The sequence below is a fragment of the Manihot esculenta genome, chromosome 15, assembly GCF_001659605.2.
Source record: "Manihot esculenta cultivar AM560-2 chromosome 15, M.esculenta_v8, whole genome shotgun sequence".
Classification (NCBI taxonomy): Eukaryota; Viridiplantae; Streptophyta; class Magnoliopsida; order Malpighiales; family Euphorbiaceae; genus Manihot; species Manihot esculenta.
The window spans coordinates 10,922,705-10,941,912 of NC_035175.2; the positions used below are offsets into that span (position 1 = coordinate 10,922,705).

Genomic DNA, 19,208 nt, shown 5'->3' on the forward strand with positions numbered 1-19,208 from the left:
TACAAATCAAATTTTACATATTTTAAAATTTTAAAAAATTTTTAATATTACATTTTTCAGTTATGGACAATTATAATGGAAAATTGTCACATCAAAATGAGGTGCATTATGCATTTATTGTCATTGTAATACAATGACTAATATAGGTGAGGGGATTATATTTTGAAATATCATTTTATATAGTAGTTTTCTAAGATTTTCTTATTTAACATAATATTGAAAAATAAAATTTAATAGATGTAAAGAATAATCTAATAATACTATGAGTAATTTAATCTTTAATATAACAATATAGGTAAATGATATATAAGAAAAGTAAAAAATAAATTTATTTTATTTGTTATATATTTTAAATTCATTTGAAAATAAAAATGAATACAAAAATTATATATAAATTTATAAATATGAATTATTAAATTTTGTAAAATTCATAAAATAAAAATAATCAGATAAAATTTTGAATCCCTCTCCAAAAATTCTCTGTGTTTATTTTTTTTTTGGTGTCGGATCAAAATCCTGTGTTTGGATAGCTAGAAAATGGACGAAAATTAAAATAGACAGAGACAGTACCAATAAGGCAAAAGCAACGAGTGTACGGACCCAGAAACCGCACGCGAACCAACCAACCAGTGCCTTTGTTCTCGGCAGCTGGTGGGGACCACACTCTAATTACAACTCATTCCCTCTCCTCCAATTATCTTATCTTTTCCTCAAATTCCCTTCCAAATTATCTTTTTATTAATTAATTGCTCTAAATTTCCTCATTTCCTATTTCTGGCGTTACCTCACACTCTTCCTTCCTTTCCCTTTGTTTATTTCTCTGTCTCTCTCCCTCCCAAATTCAACGCTTCTCAATCAACAGAATCCCGTAATTTCCCCCAATTTTCTCTCACTTTCCAACGGATTTTTTCACAAACATCTCACTGCAATCCCTACTTCTTCGCTTTTTCTCCAATTTTACTCCATTTCTAGGTTTTTCCCCCATAGATCTAGCTCTATTTTACTCGATTTCACTCTTCCACTGACCAGTATGCTCAGTTTCAGCTCTCGACTGCTGCAATTTACTGTTATGGAGTGTGATTAGGGTTTGATCACGTTGACAGGGAGTGTCAGAGACTTCACTGTAACTTCTTTGCGTGTGTTTTTTGCTAGAAATGGCTGCTTTGCAGCGAGCAGCGTCTATTGTGAGCGCGACTGCCAGTAACTATGGTTATTGTAAAGTTGCTGCTGCTGATGGAGTGGTGTCTGATCAGTTTCCGGCTGGCTTACGTGTTTTGGTAGTGGATGATGATACTACATGCTTGAGGATTCTTGAGCAGATGCTTCGCCGTTGCCTTTATCACGGTTAGTTTGCTAGGTTGGAAACTTACTATTTTACTAGTTATACTTAAATTTCATACTGTTTGAAGAAAATTGAAGCATTATGGAGAAGTTTAATAGTTTTTAGGGTTAGCGATTTTAAAAGATACTATCTCAAGTATTTACTGTTGGCATTGTCGTTGTCATTCTTTGTGAAATGGTCCAAAAGAGATGTTGAATTTGTATCCAGCGTCTACTACTTAAGAACGAAATGGACAGAAGTAGTGTGAATTTGATCACAGCTATTGGCTAGTGTATTAAAATTTCTCTCTCCTTTCCTCTTAAATTGTGTGCGTTATCATTTTGCTCTTTGGGTATCTCATTGTAAGTACCCTATGAATGCACGTGAAATGAGTGTTAGCCCTAAAGAATCTGATTTACCCTCTTGTTAGTCTATTTTTAATTGAGTGTTGTAATGCCTTCTTGGTTGGAGGTCAATTTAAGCAAGAATGAAAACCAATGATGTTTAGGGTAACGTTGTTTTATCAGCAAATACTCATGAAAATCAAATTTATGGAGTTGACTTTCTAAGATTCCATAATGCACAAAATGATGTGTTGAGAATTTATCTGAGGCCCCACTTTGATGCTCAATTGTTGAAACACAAATGTTCCCTTTTTGTAAACCTTGGTTTAAAGCTTTAAGTACATTAAAATTGAATATCGTTTAGTTTATTATTTGAGTTTGATATCATTTTGTCCACAGTAATTGTCTCCTTGCATATGTTCTCGGTAAAACATGAGCTACATGACCTGTTAGACACTCATTTTTTCCCTTTATTCTCATGACACTTAATTTTAGTTTTGTTGATTTCCTGAATTGTTCTGCCAGACACAACAGCATGCTTTTGTATCTGCTGTATAACGCGAAAGGTTTATCTAGCTTGTTTTAATGGTTGCAGTTACGAGTTGTTCCGAGGCCAAAGTCGCGTTGGATCTTCTTAGGGAAAAGAAAGGCTGTTTTGATGTGGTACTAAGTGATGTTCATATGCCTGATATGGATGGATTTAAACTTCTTGAGCATGTTGGCCTAGAAATGGACCTTCCTGTTATTAGTGAGTGTTTGATTCTGCATCTGTAAGGGTTTTCAAATTTGTACCTGTGGATTAATAATTTTGTGTGATTATCTGTATTTCAGTGATGTCTGCTGATCGAAGAACAAGTGCTGTAATGAAGGGGATTAGACATGGAGCTTGTGATTATTTGATTAAACCTATACGTGAAGAAGAGCTCAAGAATATATGGCAGCATGTTGTTAGGAAAAAGTGGCATGAAAATAAAGATCTTGAACCTTCTGGAAGCCTGGAAGATAATGATCGGAATAAACAGGTAAATGATGATGCTGAATATGCTTCTTCTGTTAATGAGGGAACAGAAGGAGTTTTGAAGGGACAGAAAAAGAGGAGCAGTTCCAAAGATGAAGATGATGGCGAACCAGAAAATGATGATCCCTCTACATCAAAGAAACCACGTGTTGTATGGTCTGTGGAGCTTCATCAACAATTTGTCAGTGCCGTAAACCAGCTTGGAATTGATAGTATGATATTCAATGCTTTGCCTTTTCTTTTTTTAAAAAAGTTATTTTAGGAGCAAAGTTGTGAATGGCAACTGTATCTTTTTTGCTAATTGTAATTTTTTGATTTTTTTTTTTATATAATTTCAGAGGCTGTACCTAAGAGAATTCTAGAATTGATGAATGTACCTGGTTTAACCAGAGAAAATGTTGCAAGTCATTTGCAGGTTTGGCTCTAACCCATGCCAGAATTTTTGTCCTAGTGACATAGTAAAATTTATTAGTTATCCTTTTGGTTTTGAAAAATATATTAAAAAGCTTTTGATGTTTTAAAAAATCTACTAATTAGGTCTTCTATTAGTTTTAGCTATAAGGGTTTTACTATTTAGTCATTGTGGTACGTGAAAGCTTTTTGATTAGTCTCTCAGTTTTATAAAAATGTCTACTAATTACTTCCTTCATATTAAGGGCATTTTAGACTTTTCCATAACACTTAATGGCAAAAATTAATGGAGAGACTAATTGGTATAATTTTTTTTAAAACCTCAGGGATGTTTTAATGTATTTCTCAAAATTGAGAGACTAACTAATAAATTTTCCTATACTAGAGGGACCAAATGGTAATTTTTTCTATAGGAAAATGACCTTGTCACAGATTGCAGCAAAAACATCAGGGATAGATATGCATGACAAAAAAAAAATTGTCCTTCACTTCTACCATGATCCCTGGCTAAAGTTCCATCCAGCAGTGTTGTACTAATATGATAGCCTGGGCAAAGTACTCTGGGACATTTTAAAATTGCAACTAGTTTGAATTTGAAATTCAATAGAAGTGAAGTGAGACTGAAATTGGATCAGTGATGCTCGTGAGTCCCTTCATTTTTCTCTAAGATACTTAACTAACCAACAAAATTACTTTTTATCAGTAGTTAACAGTAGGAACAACCGTGTTATGATGGATGAAGTTGTATTTGTTGCATTTACATTCTTTAGTGTGATGTCATTGTGCAGAAGTTTAGACTATATCTGAAGAGATTAAGTGGGGTTGCTCAACATGGCGGGATTCCTAATACATTCTGTGGCCCCTTGGACCCAAATATAAACCTTAATTCACTTGGAAGGTTTGACATTCAGGCTTTGGCTGCCTCAGGTCAGATTCCTCCACAAACATTAGCAGCACTGCATGCAGAGCTTCTTGGTCGACCAGCAGGTAGCCTGGTTACAACAATGGACCAACCGGCTCTTTTACAAGCATCCATGCAGGGTCCCAAGTGTATTCCTGTTGAACATGGTGTGGCATTTGGTCAGCCATTAGTAAAATGCCAATCCAATATTTCTAAACCTTTCCGACAAAATATGACACCTGTTGAAGAAGTTGCTTCAAAGTTTGGTGCCTGGCCTTCTAATAGCCTTGGCATGGTAGGGCCTAATACAAATCTTGGAGGTGTGGGTACTCAAAATGGTAACATGTTGATGGACATGTTACATCAGCAACAACCACAGCAGCAGTCACTATCAGAGGCCAGTCTTTCAATTAATGTGCAGCCGTCTTGCCTTGTGGTCCCTTCTCAATCATCAGCGAGTTTTCAGGCAGGAAATAGTCCTTCTTCAGTCAATCAGAGTTGCAACTTTAACAGGAATGCTGTCATTGATTACAGCCTTCTATTATCACAATCATCATTGAATATTGGGCATGCACCAATTGGGAATCAAAAAACTACAGGTGTTGTTAGTGGGTACTCAGTCTCTGCTTCCATATCTCCTTCTGCATCATCATGTTCTGTCAATGCTGACAGTGGCATCAATCGTCAAGTTCAAAATTCAACCATTACCTCTGGAGCTGATAGACATTTACCAGGGCTTGCTTCTAATATTAGTGATGTCCAGGGCACTTATGGTGCTAAGTCGGGTGAAGTTCTTGATCAAGGACCACTTAGGTACCTTGGATGTGTTGGTAAAGGGACTATCCTTCCAAGCCAGTTTACAGTGGATGAATTTACAGTACCAATTAGCAATCTGAGCCGAGGAAAAATTTTTGGAGATAACAATGGCAGTAAAGTAAAGCAGGAACCAAATATGGAATTCACAGATAATGCAAGAGTGGGAGTCTCAGTATTGCAGCAATTTCCTCCAAGTGATCTTATGAGTGTTTTCACAGAATAGGTAAGTCACTTGGGTCTGACTTAAATTTGTCCTTGCATTGCCTGTGTGTCAGGAGTTATACAGTGTTGTTGATTGTCACCCCCACCCCCTGAATCAAAAAAAAAAAAGAGAGATAATTTTAATCTTTTTCCTCATCACCTTTGTTTAATTTGCTTGTAAAATGTGGTGGATTTTTTTATTCATTTATTCATTTAACCATTTGTAGTTAAAATCATAAAATTGTATTTTTTGTTTTGGATTTAAAGTTGTGATAGCACTTGAAAGTTAAATAGATTGAATTCTTAATTTGTTTTGCTGTGATAGTCGGATAGTATCTTTGTTGCCCTTTCTGTCATTTGATAAGTACTAGTCAAGTTGTAGAAGTATGGCACCTGAACACATGTTTATTTGTATGTGTGATGATTTCTAAAATTGACAACTCAATATATTTACTGATTGAGAAGAAGCTTTTCTTGATCTTCAAGACATCAACTTGAGGTTATATATGAACTTTAAAAAAGTTGCCATGATTTGTGGGAGTTGACATGTTTAAAGTGTATGAGTTTGAATTTTAATTTTCATTATAGTTATTGCATTCACTTCCATTGGCAATCATTAGATGTTATCAGACTGGATTTTTACCTGCAAAAGAATGTGTAGGAGTGGCCATATTAGGTTCTTAATTTGTTAGCAAATTGTGCCAATATTGTTTTTCATTGACAATTTGCTATCTGGTCTTCATGTGCAACTCCAGTTGGGGATCATGGGCGTGTTCAGGTTGCTTTTAAGTTGATGGTGAGGCTAATGGTTAACAATATATTAATGGTGGTTCGTGTAACGTCCAACTGTAGAACTTCTAAATTAATGTTACCTGAAAAAGAAGTGAACAGTTCATTTGCACACAAAATTTCATATGATAACACTAATTCTGGAATGGCTTGCAAATCTCAGACTGCTGCTTGGCCAAAGTAATAATTTGATATGATGTAGCAGTATCTACCTAAATGCAGAAAAGCATAGATGGTGTCCATCCTTTTCTTTTTGGCTTGCCTATTTGTGTGTCCTGCATTTTGTTCCATGTCCATTGTGAGCCAAACCTGATGGTTTTTCCTTGCTGTTTAGTACTTTTGTTTCAGCTACTAAATCCTGTCCAGCAAAAAGTAACAATCAAAAGCATAACACTTGATGCATTGGAATGTAAGCATACTGCTCAATGCATTCGAATGAAACCATGTGCAAAATTTAGGCAGAAATAGAGTAGAAAAGGAGGTAATTCTCCACTGATTTTATTCATCTGTGCTCATGTATATATACATTTACAGAGAACACTCTAGAAAGAATAAAGAATACAATCTGGAATTTTATGAGTTTGTTACAACAGGTAATGTGCAGCTGTGAGGGAGAGAAGAAAAGCTAGAAACTTGTGCTGCTCTTGCAAACAAAACAGCACCGTGAGGGCATGAGTGAAGTGCAGTGTTTCATGAGTGTATAGTGTTTCATTAGAAAACAAACGCACCGTTTTTGACCATAGCATGTCGTTTCAACACATTTAACACCATGCTATTCAATTTTGTTTCTAGACACGTGAGAGTAGTATTATCTGCATTGTTTGAAATGGCATATTGTTCTTGGATTTTGTCTACACTTTCCTTTTGGTGTTGTTTTGCACGCTCCATCATCCAGACACTTTATTTTGTTCTGGCTGTGCTGATCATAGGTTGATTATCTAATCTAGTTTTTATTTTCTTTGGTTGATAACAGGCTCTATTTGTGTGGTGGAGGGCAAATTAATTTTTCATGGAAGTACAGATTATTTGATGTCAGAAGGGATTCAAGTGTAAGTTTATCATTTGTTGTGGGCTTAATTTCCAGTGCCTGCGTCGTTCTCAGACAAAGTATGAAGCCTCCCCAGTATTTATAGCATTGAAAAGAAATATTTTACATATTATGTGAATTTCAGTTGAAGTGCTGGGGCGAAGCTCTACATGCATCAAGAAGTAGTTCCTTTTCACTAGTCCGTAAGAAAAAAAAGTTTGTTTTAGATTTCAACAGCTTGAATTGAAGGCCCACATGATGGCATCTTGCTATCTTAGCTGTGTGGTTATTTGGGTAAGATGATGGAAATGCTAATTTGTGTATATTATGCTATTCATTCAGGAAGTGCGATTCTCTTTATTTCGTTGGCAGGTTATAATGATTTCTCCTTCCTCGCTTCGTTGTGATTTAGGAACTGCTTTTGCTGCTTATGCCACGAGATTAAGAATTCTATCCCCAACTATTGTGAGAAGCATGAGTTGGGAAAAATTATTTAGCAGATTTTTTTTTTCCAGCCATAGCACAGCTGTTTTTTTTTTTTTTTATATAATAATTATATAATTATCATTGATTATGATGTGTTTTATTATGATATTAATTATTCATTCAATAGATGTACCAATAGGGCTCAGATGTCCTAATGTCTGAAATGATGGTCGAGGCGTATTGGGTCGGGCTTCAGAGGAGATTTGGGGTGGATTTTTCTAATGATTCGAAATTGGAATCGACCACCTCAGGTGAGGCTGCTGCTGCGTGTCTTGTTTGAAGCCAGATCTTGAAAATGGTAACGAGGATCATGATATTAGTTAGGTTTTGATTCATGAATAGATTATAAATAAATGAATTTTATTATAAGTAAATAAATAAAATCTATTTTATTGTATTTTGGATCCATAACAAATTGAATTTAATTTAAAAATTTTCTTATTTATTAATGCATATCGAGTGTGGACTAGCTGCTTGTAAAATATTAGTATAATTTATATGAACAGCTTAACACTACCCATAAATGTGCTGGAATTATATTTATATCAAGTATAATATATTATATAGTTTTCCAATTGCGGACAATTCTTCTCAAAATCATTCCTATACTTTATTATTATTATTATTTTCTCAATAACGTTCCAATAGTTCCAGTTTAGATAGATCCATAGCTGCGTCAGGCCTCATTTTTTGACCAGCGTTTTATATTATTTTTTTATCACGTACATTGTTTATGAACTCTTTAGTCACTGGCTTGTCTTTATGTCATCACCTTATCGATTTACTTAGCGCCAGTCAACAACTATATTTGGATATACACGAAAAATGTTAATGAATATTTTTGTTTTGTTTTATTTTTTCTAAATTTCTTCGAACTTATACATACAATTGCATACTGATATACGAGTATATAAAGGTATAGTCTAATGTACATGTACGTATAAGTGAAACTACAGTAAGTCGATAACGTCATCCCGAAATAATTAGAGGAAATCAAATCACGTTAGAATCCCATGCATGTGGAAAGTTGAAAAAAGTACTAATGTTTAATGCTGAAGAGATAAAAAAATCGAATGACATATAGAGGAGACAGATATGCAAATTAAAGGTGGAGCATACTATAAGCTGTTTCTTTGGGTTCAAGTTGCTTAAAAAAGCTCCTGGGATCTGTGGGAAATCAGAATATGATTGAATAACAAGTCCATTATTTAATGCTTGAACCCCTATATATATATAAACAACTAGAACCCGTACACCGGCTATGGCGTCAAGAAGTGTTAACTTCTTGGTAGGTTCTTTTTTATTATTATTATTATTTTTTAATAATTTTTTTCCTCCTTACATTTGAAGGTGACTCATCATATGTTATTAAATTGAAAATTTTTGCGAAATATGCGTCAGCATGTCGCAAATTTCTCATCTTAACGTGGTGCTGCTTTGGTGCTTCCGCAACAAATCTTAGACCAATCTTGCCGTCACCGCTCAATTTGTCTCTGATTTAACCATTTTCCATGAATAAAGTGACCAATTCTGTAATTTTCTGAGCATTCGTCCATTTTGTCAACTCATACTCTCTTATTCAATTCCAAGTTTTGAACTCGTAGACAAGCGACCCATTTGAGGCAGGGTCAACAGCTCTCTCTTTCTCTCTGTTGATATAAATTTGAACCCAGACAATCGCCATAGTTATCCATATTGTCCCAAATGGAGAGAACCCGGGAAATTGCACTGATCCAGATGAGGAAATCAGTGGAGAAGCTTGGCTCTTGCACCCAGGTACCTTTCCAATAATGCTGAACGTTTAAATGTAGATATGTTTATAAAGTAGTGTACTTGGGCTCAGTTTAGTAGATGTATGCGTTTGGATTTGCAGAAGTATGGGGACCCAACGTTAATGAGATTCTTGATTGCAAGATCAATGGACCCAGAAAAGGCAGCTAAGATGTTTGTTCAGTGGCAAAAATGGAGGGCTGCATTTGTTCCAAATGGGTTTATCCCAGAATCTGAAGTTCATGATGAATTAGAAACAAGAAAGGTATATTTGCAAGGCTTATCGAAGGAGGGAAATCCAGTGTTGATTGGGAAATTAAACAAGCACTTTCCATCAAAGGATCTTCTCCAGTTCAAGAGTAACTATAGCTGAACTCTATAACTCCATTCAATTTTTCAGGGTTTATTAGCCTACTGAGTCATGCATTTGTTAAATTTTAGGTCTAACGAACAAGATTAGCCTATAATGGCTTATGCATGTGATCAAGTTCTAGAAAATTAGACTGCTTTGATTGTTGCAATGATGCGTTTCAACCTAGGTTGTCGCATTTATGGGGCATATATACACCAGCACAAGTGAAGTTTTGCATAAATATTGGGTAATGAATACTGAATAGGACTGCTTGGACTTTAGCAATTCACTTTTTGTTTGTCCCGGAAATGATTCTTTTACACAATTTTATCATGTTTCCTTCCATTATTGTATAAATCCATTTAGATCATTCTGCAATTTGGCCGTTAAAATGTTTCTTGAATTGATGGCTTTCAACTCAATTGACCCATTATCTACAAATCTCACTCACTCTGATATTACAAGCTGAGTATTTGAACCAATCACTTGTGATGTTCACTCACCACCATATGGTAATGGATACGATGATGAAAAGATCGAAGTCGTATATTGAGAAAAATCTTGGCAAGATTCATTAATTCAAAGACTGAGAAGATTATCTCTGTTTTTACTGAAACCACGTGATTCTTACTTCATTTCTTGAAGCAAATTCAAAGATTCATTTGATCCTTTCATGATTGCATTATGGCCATAAACTCAAGACACTATAACAAATGTTGACCTTGACTTAAATTGCCTCAGCACCAACTTAGAAGATTTTTCAATCATCTCCAGCATACTTGAACCACTCCTTTCAATATGATATTTTGAATGAAATGAAGTCTAACATTTATATGCTTGGTGTTTTCATAATACATATGATTTTTAGTCAAATGGGGAGCTCTAGTGGTCAGTGTTGTAAGTAGGTTGATGGAAAATCTTGAGAACGTTTCATTGGCCGACTGTGAAACAGATGAATGTCGGTTTTAACGTATGATAGGGATAGGAATACAAGTCCCAGTGTTATTGGTTGTGTGGACTCAGATTATCCATATCTTTGATTGGATATGTTTTCATTCCCTGTGGTTGTCATTAGCTGGAAAGCAGCTTTGCCACGTTTGCTTTGCCTAGTATAGAAGCCAAACACATGGTAGTGACAGAGGCAAAAAAGGGGAACTTCATTGTTTAAGGCTTGTTAATGATTTTTGTATATTGTGAATGAGAATAAAGCCCCTAGCCAATCGTTTAAAAGAAGTATTAAGGTTTTATATGGCGGTACCAATCATTTAAGGTTAAAGTAGGCCTAATTTTACTGTTGATATCATAAAAATGATTTGGGCATAAAGAACATTTTTCATTATCATTACAACAAAATGCAAGTAAATGTTTTATTCATTTTGTTTTGCCTCTCGGTGCAGAGTTCGTCGTTCATCTGCTAGACAAAGCAATTGCAAGGTAATAATTGAAATTGAATTGTACTGAATGTGATAGATTAATTTTCAGTTTGAGGTTTATCTGGAGGAATTAAGTAATTTGCTATTATGATGGTTTTGAGGGCATTGTGTTTTTTTTTTTTTTCCTTTTTCCCCTCTTAATCAAAGTTTGGCATGGGGAAAATGATCCTGAATTCCTCTTTCTTATATGGAAGCATTGCAGCATATAAATGTGATATTTAGACCGTGATTTAGTGCTTAATGATTTAATTCTATTTGGCAAAATTATGATTATTTACTGTTATTTATATATGTTAATTGGCAATGGTGCTGTGTACTGAACAGGTAAAAGATATTGAATGAATATTTAACCAAAAAACGATGGCTACTGCTTATTTATAGTGTTAGTATGACCTAAAGAGTGGATATTTTGATATCTTCAAAACTAGTGGTTTGTCTGTACGTTGTGCGGATATTAAAATATTCTATATTATTATTATATAGAATAGTATAAAGTTTTATTTTTTTTATAAATTCACCCTGCTTAGAGGAGTAAAATATTTTCTCATTTATATCTAGATTTTGAACTTGAAACGATTGATCGATGGAGAACAGATCATAATATATTATTTTATAACTGAAATTCAAAATAATATAAGAAAAAACTATTAATTAAATATACAATCTATTGCCTTAAAATAAAAAAAAATAACTATGGAGGAGAATTAGAAATCCAACTAATATGCATGATTTCCAATTCTAAAGTGAGAAATTTAAAGATCTTAAAGATTAGTTAAGTAGAAAATCATGCATCAATAAATTTAATTGTTAAAGAAAATTAAAAATTTTAGTACTTACTATCATATATTATTTATATCCAATAACAGATTTCATTCAAAGAACTATATTTTTAGGAAGTTTTAATAGTTGTAGATAGCGGTGGCAGCAATGGTGGTGACAGTGAAGAAAGAGAATCACTTGAATAAAAGAATCTCAACATTTGAATAACTCTTATCTAACTTCTATCTATACAAGAGGATTGAGGAGTCTTAAAACTCATCTTAGATACGATAGATTCCATTAATAAGCTCACCAGAAGTATTGCTATCTTTTTCGACCTTGAGGTTCCCATAGCCAAAGAGAGTTACAAGCTCAATATCTTTATAGAGAGCTTATAGTAATAAATTTTATCTAACGCAAATATCAAACTCTTAAATTATTAATAAATTTTAATTTTTTAATACATAGGAGTATATTAAAAAATTTATAAATAAATTATTATTAATCACATTAACACGAACATACCATAATCTTGGAGAATGGTAAACTTTAGAGCGTATTTGTGCAGAGATAGTGGAGGAACTATCTGTGGGAGTTACAGCATCAGAGTGCCAAGCATCAGGGAACGTTTCATCAGCTTGAGTACCATACCACACAGCAAGCATCAGCTCCCCATTTACTTTCTCCCCTTGTCCGTCTTCAAGCCTATACCAAATGGGCTATTAGGTGGAACCCATGTTGGAATCTCATGCATATCAAATCTTACAATCCCAACAAAGTCATCCTAATAATAATAATAGGAAATTAAAAAGTCACATCCTAATAATAATAATAGGAAATTAAAAAGTCACATCCTAATAATAATAATAGGAAATTAAAAAGTAATGTATTAATGGTAATGATAGGAAATTAAAAGGTCATATATAAATTATAATAATAAAAATAATAAATTTCATTTATTATGGACATATTAATTAGTAATATTAAATATGAAAATATAACTTGAAAATAAAACTAAAATATATTAAATGTGTCATCTGACACAAATATACAAGTTTAAAAGTATCATTTGGTATAACCATATGAATCTAAATACATATCAATCTCTGCATAACCTATTTTAGAATCCAGCTTAATATAATATATACAGATATGCTTCCTGTTGTTTACTTACTCTTTGTAAAGTACTGTTCCTGAAAAGGGAAAAAAGAAAAGATTTTTAAGGGGTTTGTTGACTTTGTTTCAGTGGATTCAAAGGAAGAGAAATAGGAAATGAGAAGTTAGTTGCTGTTCTTGATCTGCAACACGTAACCTATAAGAATGTTGATGTGCGTGCATTTATCGCTGGATTTCAAGTATTGCAGGTAACTCTTTCATATACAAATTTCACTATATGAAAATATTTCTCTTGGGAGGGAACAGAAGGCTGAGAAACGTGACAGCATAATGAGAAGGAATAGGAAAACTTTGTTCATTGATAACATAAGAAATTAAGCAAACCTAAACTGAATTTGGTAACTTTATACAAAGTGTTTGGTGAGTCTGTCTAGCTAGTGTTTTAAATTGAAAACAAAGACAAGAACAGAGGTAAAGCTCATGTGAAAATCTTGTGTTGGTGCTGTTTTCTGGGGCTCAAAAGTTTAAGCAGATTATCAATCTCATTTCTGTCAAATAATTAAGATTTTGCTTGCATGATAGGTGTTTTTTGAATATTTGTGGGGTTTTGGGACTTGGGAAGGTGAAAGGAAGGAGGAGGGTCTACTTGGATGGGAGGCATCTAGTGATGGAGTAGATCCCATATGCTAGGCCTTTTAAATGTTTTTATAGATATTCACATCATCATGATAGTTGTGCAGGGTTACTATCCAGAGCGATTGGCGAAGCTTTTCATTTTGAATATGCCAAGATTCTTCGTCAGTGTTTGGAAGATGATTTCTCGATTTCTCGACAAAGCAACACTGGAAAAGGTATCTGTTTATTGTTTAAGCTTTCTTGTTATTTATGCAGTTTGAATTTTAGATATATTTTTTTATAGGCCAATTGTGACCCACCACAAAAATTTTGCGCTTGGACTCAAATTGAATAAAAAGTGGGAATCTGTGTTGGGAACTGATGGCGAGGGCCAATAATATTACTTTTTTCTTGCCTTGTATTTTATGTGAGATTTTAGAAAATACATTAAGTTTAGAGTTTTTAGAGTTCTAAGGAATTGTATTTCTCTTTTTCTCATTATAGTGAAATTTTATCTTTGCTTTACTCGTGATGTAGACCTTAAAGTCCAATCATGTTAAATTTTTCGTACCTCTTTATCTATTGTGATTATAATATGAGTGCATACGTGTGTTGCTAATATTGTAGGTTAGTCTCACACTTCTACTCTGTCTACGCCTATAAAACTTGACAAATATACAACATATTGTGTTGTGCTTTTATAAGCTTTTGGCATGTAACTTCTGGTGGATGTGGCAATAACCCTGTGCATTTGCCATTATAAATGCAGATTGTAATTGTCAGCAAAGAAGAAGAAAGAAGAAACCTTATTAAGGAAATTGGTGAAGATACCTTACCAGAAGAGTACGGTGGTCGATCAAATCTTGTAGCTCTCCAAGATGTTATATTGCCCTTGTTGGAAGATTGATCCTAAAATAGGTAAAAAGGAGAGGCTGCTATAAATAGTGAAATTTTTTATCTACTCATTTAATAAGCTCCATAACCGTAGGTAATATTCACCCTTTTCATAACCTTTCCTAATAAGCTAAATAATAAAATACTGCTCACTGTAACCTTCGTGAAGTACTTGAACTTGAAATCTTTTAATAAACTTTTCGATTTCTGAACTGGATTTTTCATATAAAGTGCATAGTAATTTTATGTATGAATGATATAATTATTGTGAATAACAAGCTAATTCCAATTTAAATACATTTTCATCAATGCTGACTAGAGCCCTTCTCAAAGAAATTTTGGGAAAGAGAATTTGCAATTAGGTATTCTTAGTTTATGATGGTATTTTAAATACATTTGGATGAGATATTAGTGGTGCATCAAAACAGGCACTGCATTCTCCGTATGATTTTAGCATTTAGCTTTGAAATTATACCCCACTAGGCATTTGCATGGATTTTTTAAAATGCTTGTTATGGAGGAAAAAATTAAAATTAGGAGCAAAAGAAATAGGAAGCTCAAAGATGAAAAAATAAACAAAACTTTTATTGATAAGGACTAAATTGAAATTTTTTACAAGCATTTACTACTAAATTGAAATTGAAATTTTTTAGGTGTTAGATTATTCTCCGTTGACCCAAATAAATAAGAAAAAAGCTATTATTAAGTTGTCTATTTTTTTAATTAGTTAATTTTTATTTAAAAATTATTCTTAAAATTTTTAATTTTTTAAAAAAATTTCATTAACTTATTTTAAATATTTATATTACTTAGTTAATAAAATTATTTAATTGTTATATTTTTAAATATTTATACTATTTAATTTATCGAATTAAAATGAATTAAATAATAATATTTTTAATAAATAAATAAATAAAATTAATTTTATAAAATATATAAATATTTTAATAAAATAATTATAATATAAAAATAAATTAATAATTTTTTAAAAAAATTATAAATATAATAATAATTCGCACATAAATAAAATATCCCTTACCACTTCTACGCACATGTGCATCCCTATTCTTTTGCAATCCATAAAATTTATTTTTTAATCTAAAGTTTTAATTCCAACTATTTTACTTAATTTTTAAAAAATTTATTTATAAAAATTATTTAATTTATTTTTATATATCACTTTTATTATTAACAAATGATTAGTGATAGTTTTTATTTGTTAAAAAAAATTTTAAAAATAAATTCTAAATTTTAGAAACAAATTTTTTTATAGATAATCCTTAAATTATTTAGTGGGTTTTTATGGTCTATTTATATTAAAAAATTTTAAATTTAAAAAAATGAATTTAATAGATAACAGTATTAGATTTTTTTTAAAAATATAATTAAAATCAATTAGTGTTTGTATGGATGGTAGGTTACCAACTGGGAGAAAAAAAAAAAAAAAAACAAAAGGCTCATATTAAAAATTTTAGATGGCAAGTTAATTTAAATTTTAAAATTTTATTTATATGGATTTTTTTGTGGTTGTACTTAAAACTTGAAAACATTGTCACACAGTGTATACAGACAAAAACTTTTCTAAAATTAGTGAAATTAGATATATTGTGTAAATTATATCATCCGTCCAGCAAATTTTAAGATTTTATTCATTTATAAAAAATATTTTATATTAAATATTTTTTTAAAAAATAATTTATTTTTTATTATTTAATTTTAATTTAAAAATAAAATTTATTAATAAATTTATATATAAACATCTTGATAAGAATATACGGACAAAATAATTTTTCTTTCTAAGGAAAAAATTATTTTTCTTTCTAAGGAAAAAATTATTTTTCTAAAATTATTTATTTTAAATTTTTTATTAATTAAATTTTTAAATATCACAAATCTCAAAAAATATAGAAAATATTTTTAAAAAAAATATTTTCTATAAAATAAATAAAACTTACTAGTAATTTTATATTCGCCACTCAACAACATTTTGTTATCAAAATATACTTCAATTTTAATTTTATCTTAACAAAAATCCAATTTACCAATAATAGCAAATTTATAGTTTAAAAGAAATAGAATTACCTTTTCTCCTCTTTATTTTTATTTCCCTCTTATTTCATAATATTTATTTATTTATGTAATATTATAATTAAGATTATTAATGTTAATTTATTAAAATATAAATACTAATTTATTTAAAATATTAAAAATTTTAATTAAAGTATTACGTAAATAAATATGGAGAGTTTTAGTAATTTTGCAAAATAACTATAAAATAATATAAAAAGTTATAGTATTTTATTTTAATAACAAAAGTAATAATTAACGGTAATCAATTTTATCGGTCATTATAATAAAATATGATATAATATTTTATTAATTTAATTATAAAAATAAGAGATAAATAAAATAAAAAAGAGAAAAAAATTTTCAATATTTTTAATTTGAAAACCTGCTATTGTGGATAAAGAAATATTTTTAATTTTTACTAATTTCTCTCAATTTTTTCTCAAAATTATTATTTTTTATATTATAATAAAATATTAATTAATTATTATAACTATATTTAATTTTTAATTTATTTTAAAATTTTTTTTAAAAATATTTTGAATATTTAATAAAATTTAATTTTTTAAAAATATATATAATTAAAAAATTAATAAAAAATTATATTTTTTAATATATATGAAAAAGGATAAAAAATTATAAGATGAAAAGAGTACATAATTAAAAGAGAAATTTATTATTTATTCTATAAATATTACATTATTAATAAGTTAATATTTATATTTTTAAAAATTTATTAAAATATTTTTATTTTTTCTATTATTTTTTATCTCAATAGAATAGTAATTTCATTTTTTTATTTTCGTTGAAATTAAATAAAAAATAAAAAAAAATTTTAAAATATAATTTTACTTTAAATAAAATTTCTTAATTTTTAGATATTATCATTATTAATAAATTTGTTTCTATATTTTCATAAATCTATTAAAATATGTTTAAATTTATTAAAATATTTTTTTTTCATCAATAAAATAATTTTTTCTCTTTTTATTAAAATATTTTTATTTTTTTCCAAATCTATTAAAACATTATTATTTATTTTCTTTATTAATAAAATAAACTATCCTTTATTTTTCTGAAAGAAAAATAAAATCACTTTCCCTTTTTTCTTTATTGTTTTAAAATAATAATAATAAAAAAATCAAAAAAGAAAAATTAAAAAAAAGACTCTTTTACTATATTTTGATAAAAAAAAGAAGGTAGAATTATTCAGTGAGATAAAGAAAAAATAAAAATATTTTAATTAATTTTTAAAATATAATTATTAATTTATTAATAATGTCAATAATTATATCTTAAATAATTAATTTTTTTAATTAAAATTAAAAAAAAATTAATGATAAAAAAAATTAAACAATAAATAAAAAACCATATTTAAAATTCAGAGATGTATTGTATAATTTATCTCAGAAATATTGTACACATCTTAAATTTCTGCCTTCGCAACTGTATGTGCACAAACAGCACACTCACGTGCACTCTCGTGACTTTTCTTCACGTGCGCTCTCATGACTTTTCTCAACGTGCATTCATTAAAACTCACACATTAGATTATTACGGTCCACTTGGTACAAACACAACAGTTTTATTTATTATACATTGAATTAGCAATTAATGAAAATTTAAGCCAAAAGTTGAGCAAGTGAGAATGTTAGGCGAGATAGAGAAGTCTCTTCAATTAATGCCAATACCCAATCAAATGTTGACTGGATAAGAAATTAAAAATAAAAAAAGAAAAATTTTAAAAATAATTTTATTTTTTATTTAATTTTATATGGATAAGAAAATAGAAGAAAAAATATTAAAAACAAAATAAGTTTTGTAATCCATTTCTATTTTCTATTTAAATTGAAGAAAATTTTAAAATTATAAATATATCCTTTTATTTATTATATTTTAAAATAATTTATATCAAAATTAAAATTTTAATATTTAAAAAATAATTTTCCTTTTAATATTGTCCTCTAATTTCAGGGAAAACGGTCATTTTACGCCGCAGGAGGATAAAGCCGCCAAATGAGAAAATATGAATTCGCAGTCGCTAACAACCGTTAAGAATGAAAAAGATTGCACAATAATAATAATAATAATAATAATAATAATAATAATAATAATAATAATAATAATAATAATAATAATAATAATAATAATAATAATAATAATAATAATAATAATAATAATAATAATAATATTATTATTATTATTATTATTATTATACTTTTAGGATCTCTTAGCATATTTATTTTATTTTGAGAAAAATTATTGTTAGATTTCTAATTTTTATGAAAAAGTCATTGTTATTAATATGTTTTAATTTAAGTCAAAAAATAAATAAAATAAATATTTAAAATTATAATAATAAAAATATATATAATTAAAATTATAAAAATAAATAATATAAATATGTATTGATCTAAGTAGAAAGAATTTGCATGAAGTTCCTTCATTAGAAAATGAAAGAATTTGATTATAAAATATAATTTATTAATTTTTAAATAAAAATGAATTAATAAAATTTTTAAAAAATTTAGTGGCAATATAAGAGTGAATTTTTTAAAAAATTAATTTTAAAAAATCTATTAATTAATTTTCTATATTATAAAAAATTTATTAATTAATTTCTCAAATCTAAAATATATTAAAATATTTTTAATATTTTAAAAAAGTTTATTAATTAATTTTAATTATTAAGTATTTAATTAATATTTTTTTAAAAAAAAATTAAACGATTCATTATTGAATTTTTCTAAATAACAAAATATTTATTAATTAAAAATAAAAAAATAATTTAATAAATTTTTAAAATTTAAAAAATATTTAAACATATTTTTTAAAATTAAAAATTAATTAAAAATTTTTCATAAATATAAGAACTAAATGTTAAATTT

General features: G+C 29.2%; 2 protein-coding genes across 6 annotated transcripts; both read left to right on the forward strand.

Annotated features, from left to right (window-relative positions):
- The first annotated feature begins 716 nt into the window (after positions 1-716).
- LOC110601596 (two-component response regulator ORR21) lies at positions 717-7,188 on the forward strand. Of its 3 annotated transcripts, none has more exons than XM_021738785.2 (6): positions 719-1,344; positions 2,261-2,413; positions 2,497-2,895; positions 3,022-3,098; positions 3,883-5,034; positions 6,765-7,188. In XM_021738785.2, exons 1-5 carry the CDS (start codon positions 1,155-1,157, stop codon positions 5,032-5,034), a joined length of 1,971 nt encoding a protein of 656 aa, XP_021594477.1. In that variant the 5' UTR covers positions 719-1,154; the 3' UTR covers positions 6,765-7,188. The 3 variants fall into 3 exon arrangements, with proteins under 3 accessions (XP_021594478.1, XP_021594477.1, XP_021594476.1); XM_021738784.2 differs by having other exon boundaries at positions 721-1,344; positions 6,775-7,188; XM_021738786.2 differs by lacking the exon at positions 2,261-2,413 and having other exon boundaries at positions 717-1,344; positions 6,775-7,188.
- Positions 7,189-7,498: 310 nt separating this feature from the next.
- Positions 7,499-18,383, forward strand: LOC110601007 (CRAL-TRIO domain-containing protein YKL091C). 3 transcript variants are annotated; one of them, XM_043950972.1, is made up of 7 exons: positions 7,499-9,090; positions 9,188-9,443; positions 10,834-10,870; positions 12,875-12,992; positions 13,485-13,595; positions 14,129-14,277; positions 18,295-18,383. In XM_043950972.1, exons 1-6 carry the CDS (start codon positions 9,019-9,021, stop codon positions 14,264-14,266), a joined length of 732 nt encoding a protein of 243 aa, XP_043806907.1. In that variant the 5' UTR covers positions 7,499-9,018; the 3' UTR covers positions 14,267-14,277; positions 18,295-18,383. The 3 variants fall into 3 exon arrangements, with proteins under 3 accessions (XP_043806907.1, XP_021593670.1, XP_021593668.1); XM_021737978.2 differs by lacking the exon at positions 18,295-18,383 and having other exon boundaries at positions 9,166-9,443; positions 14,129-14,465; XM_021737976.2 differs by lacking the exon at positions 18,295-18,383 and having other exon boundaries at positions 14,129-14,465.
- Positions 18,384-19,208: the final 825 nt, after the last annotated feature.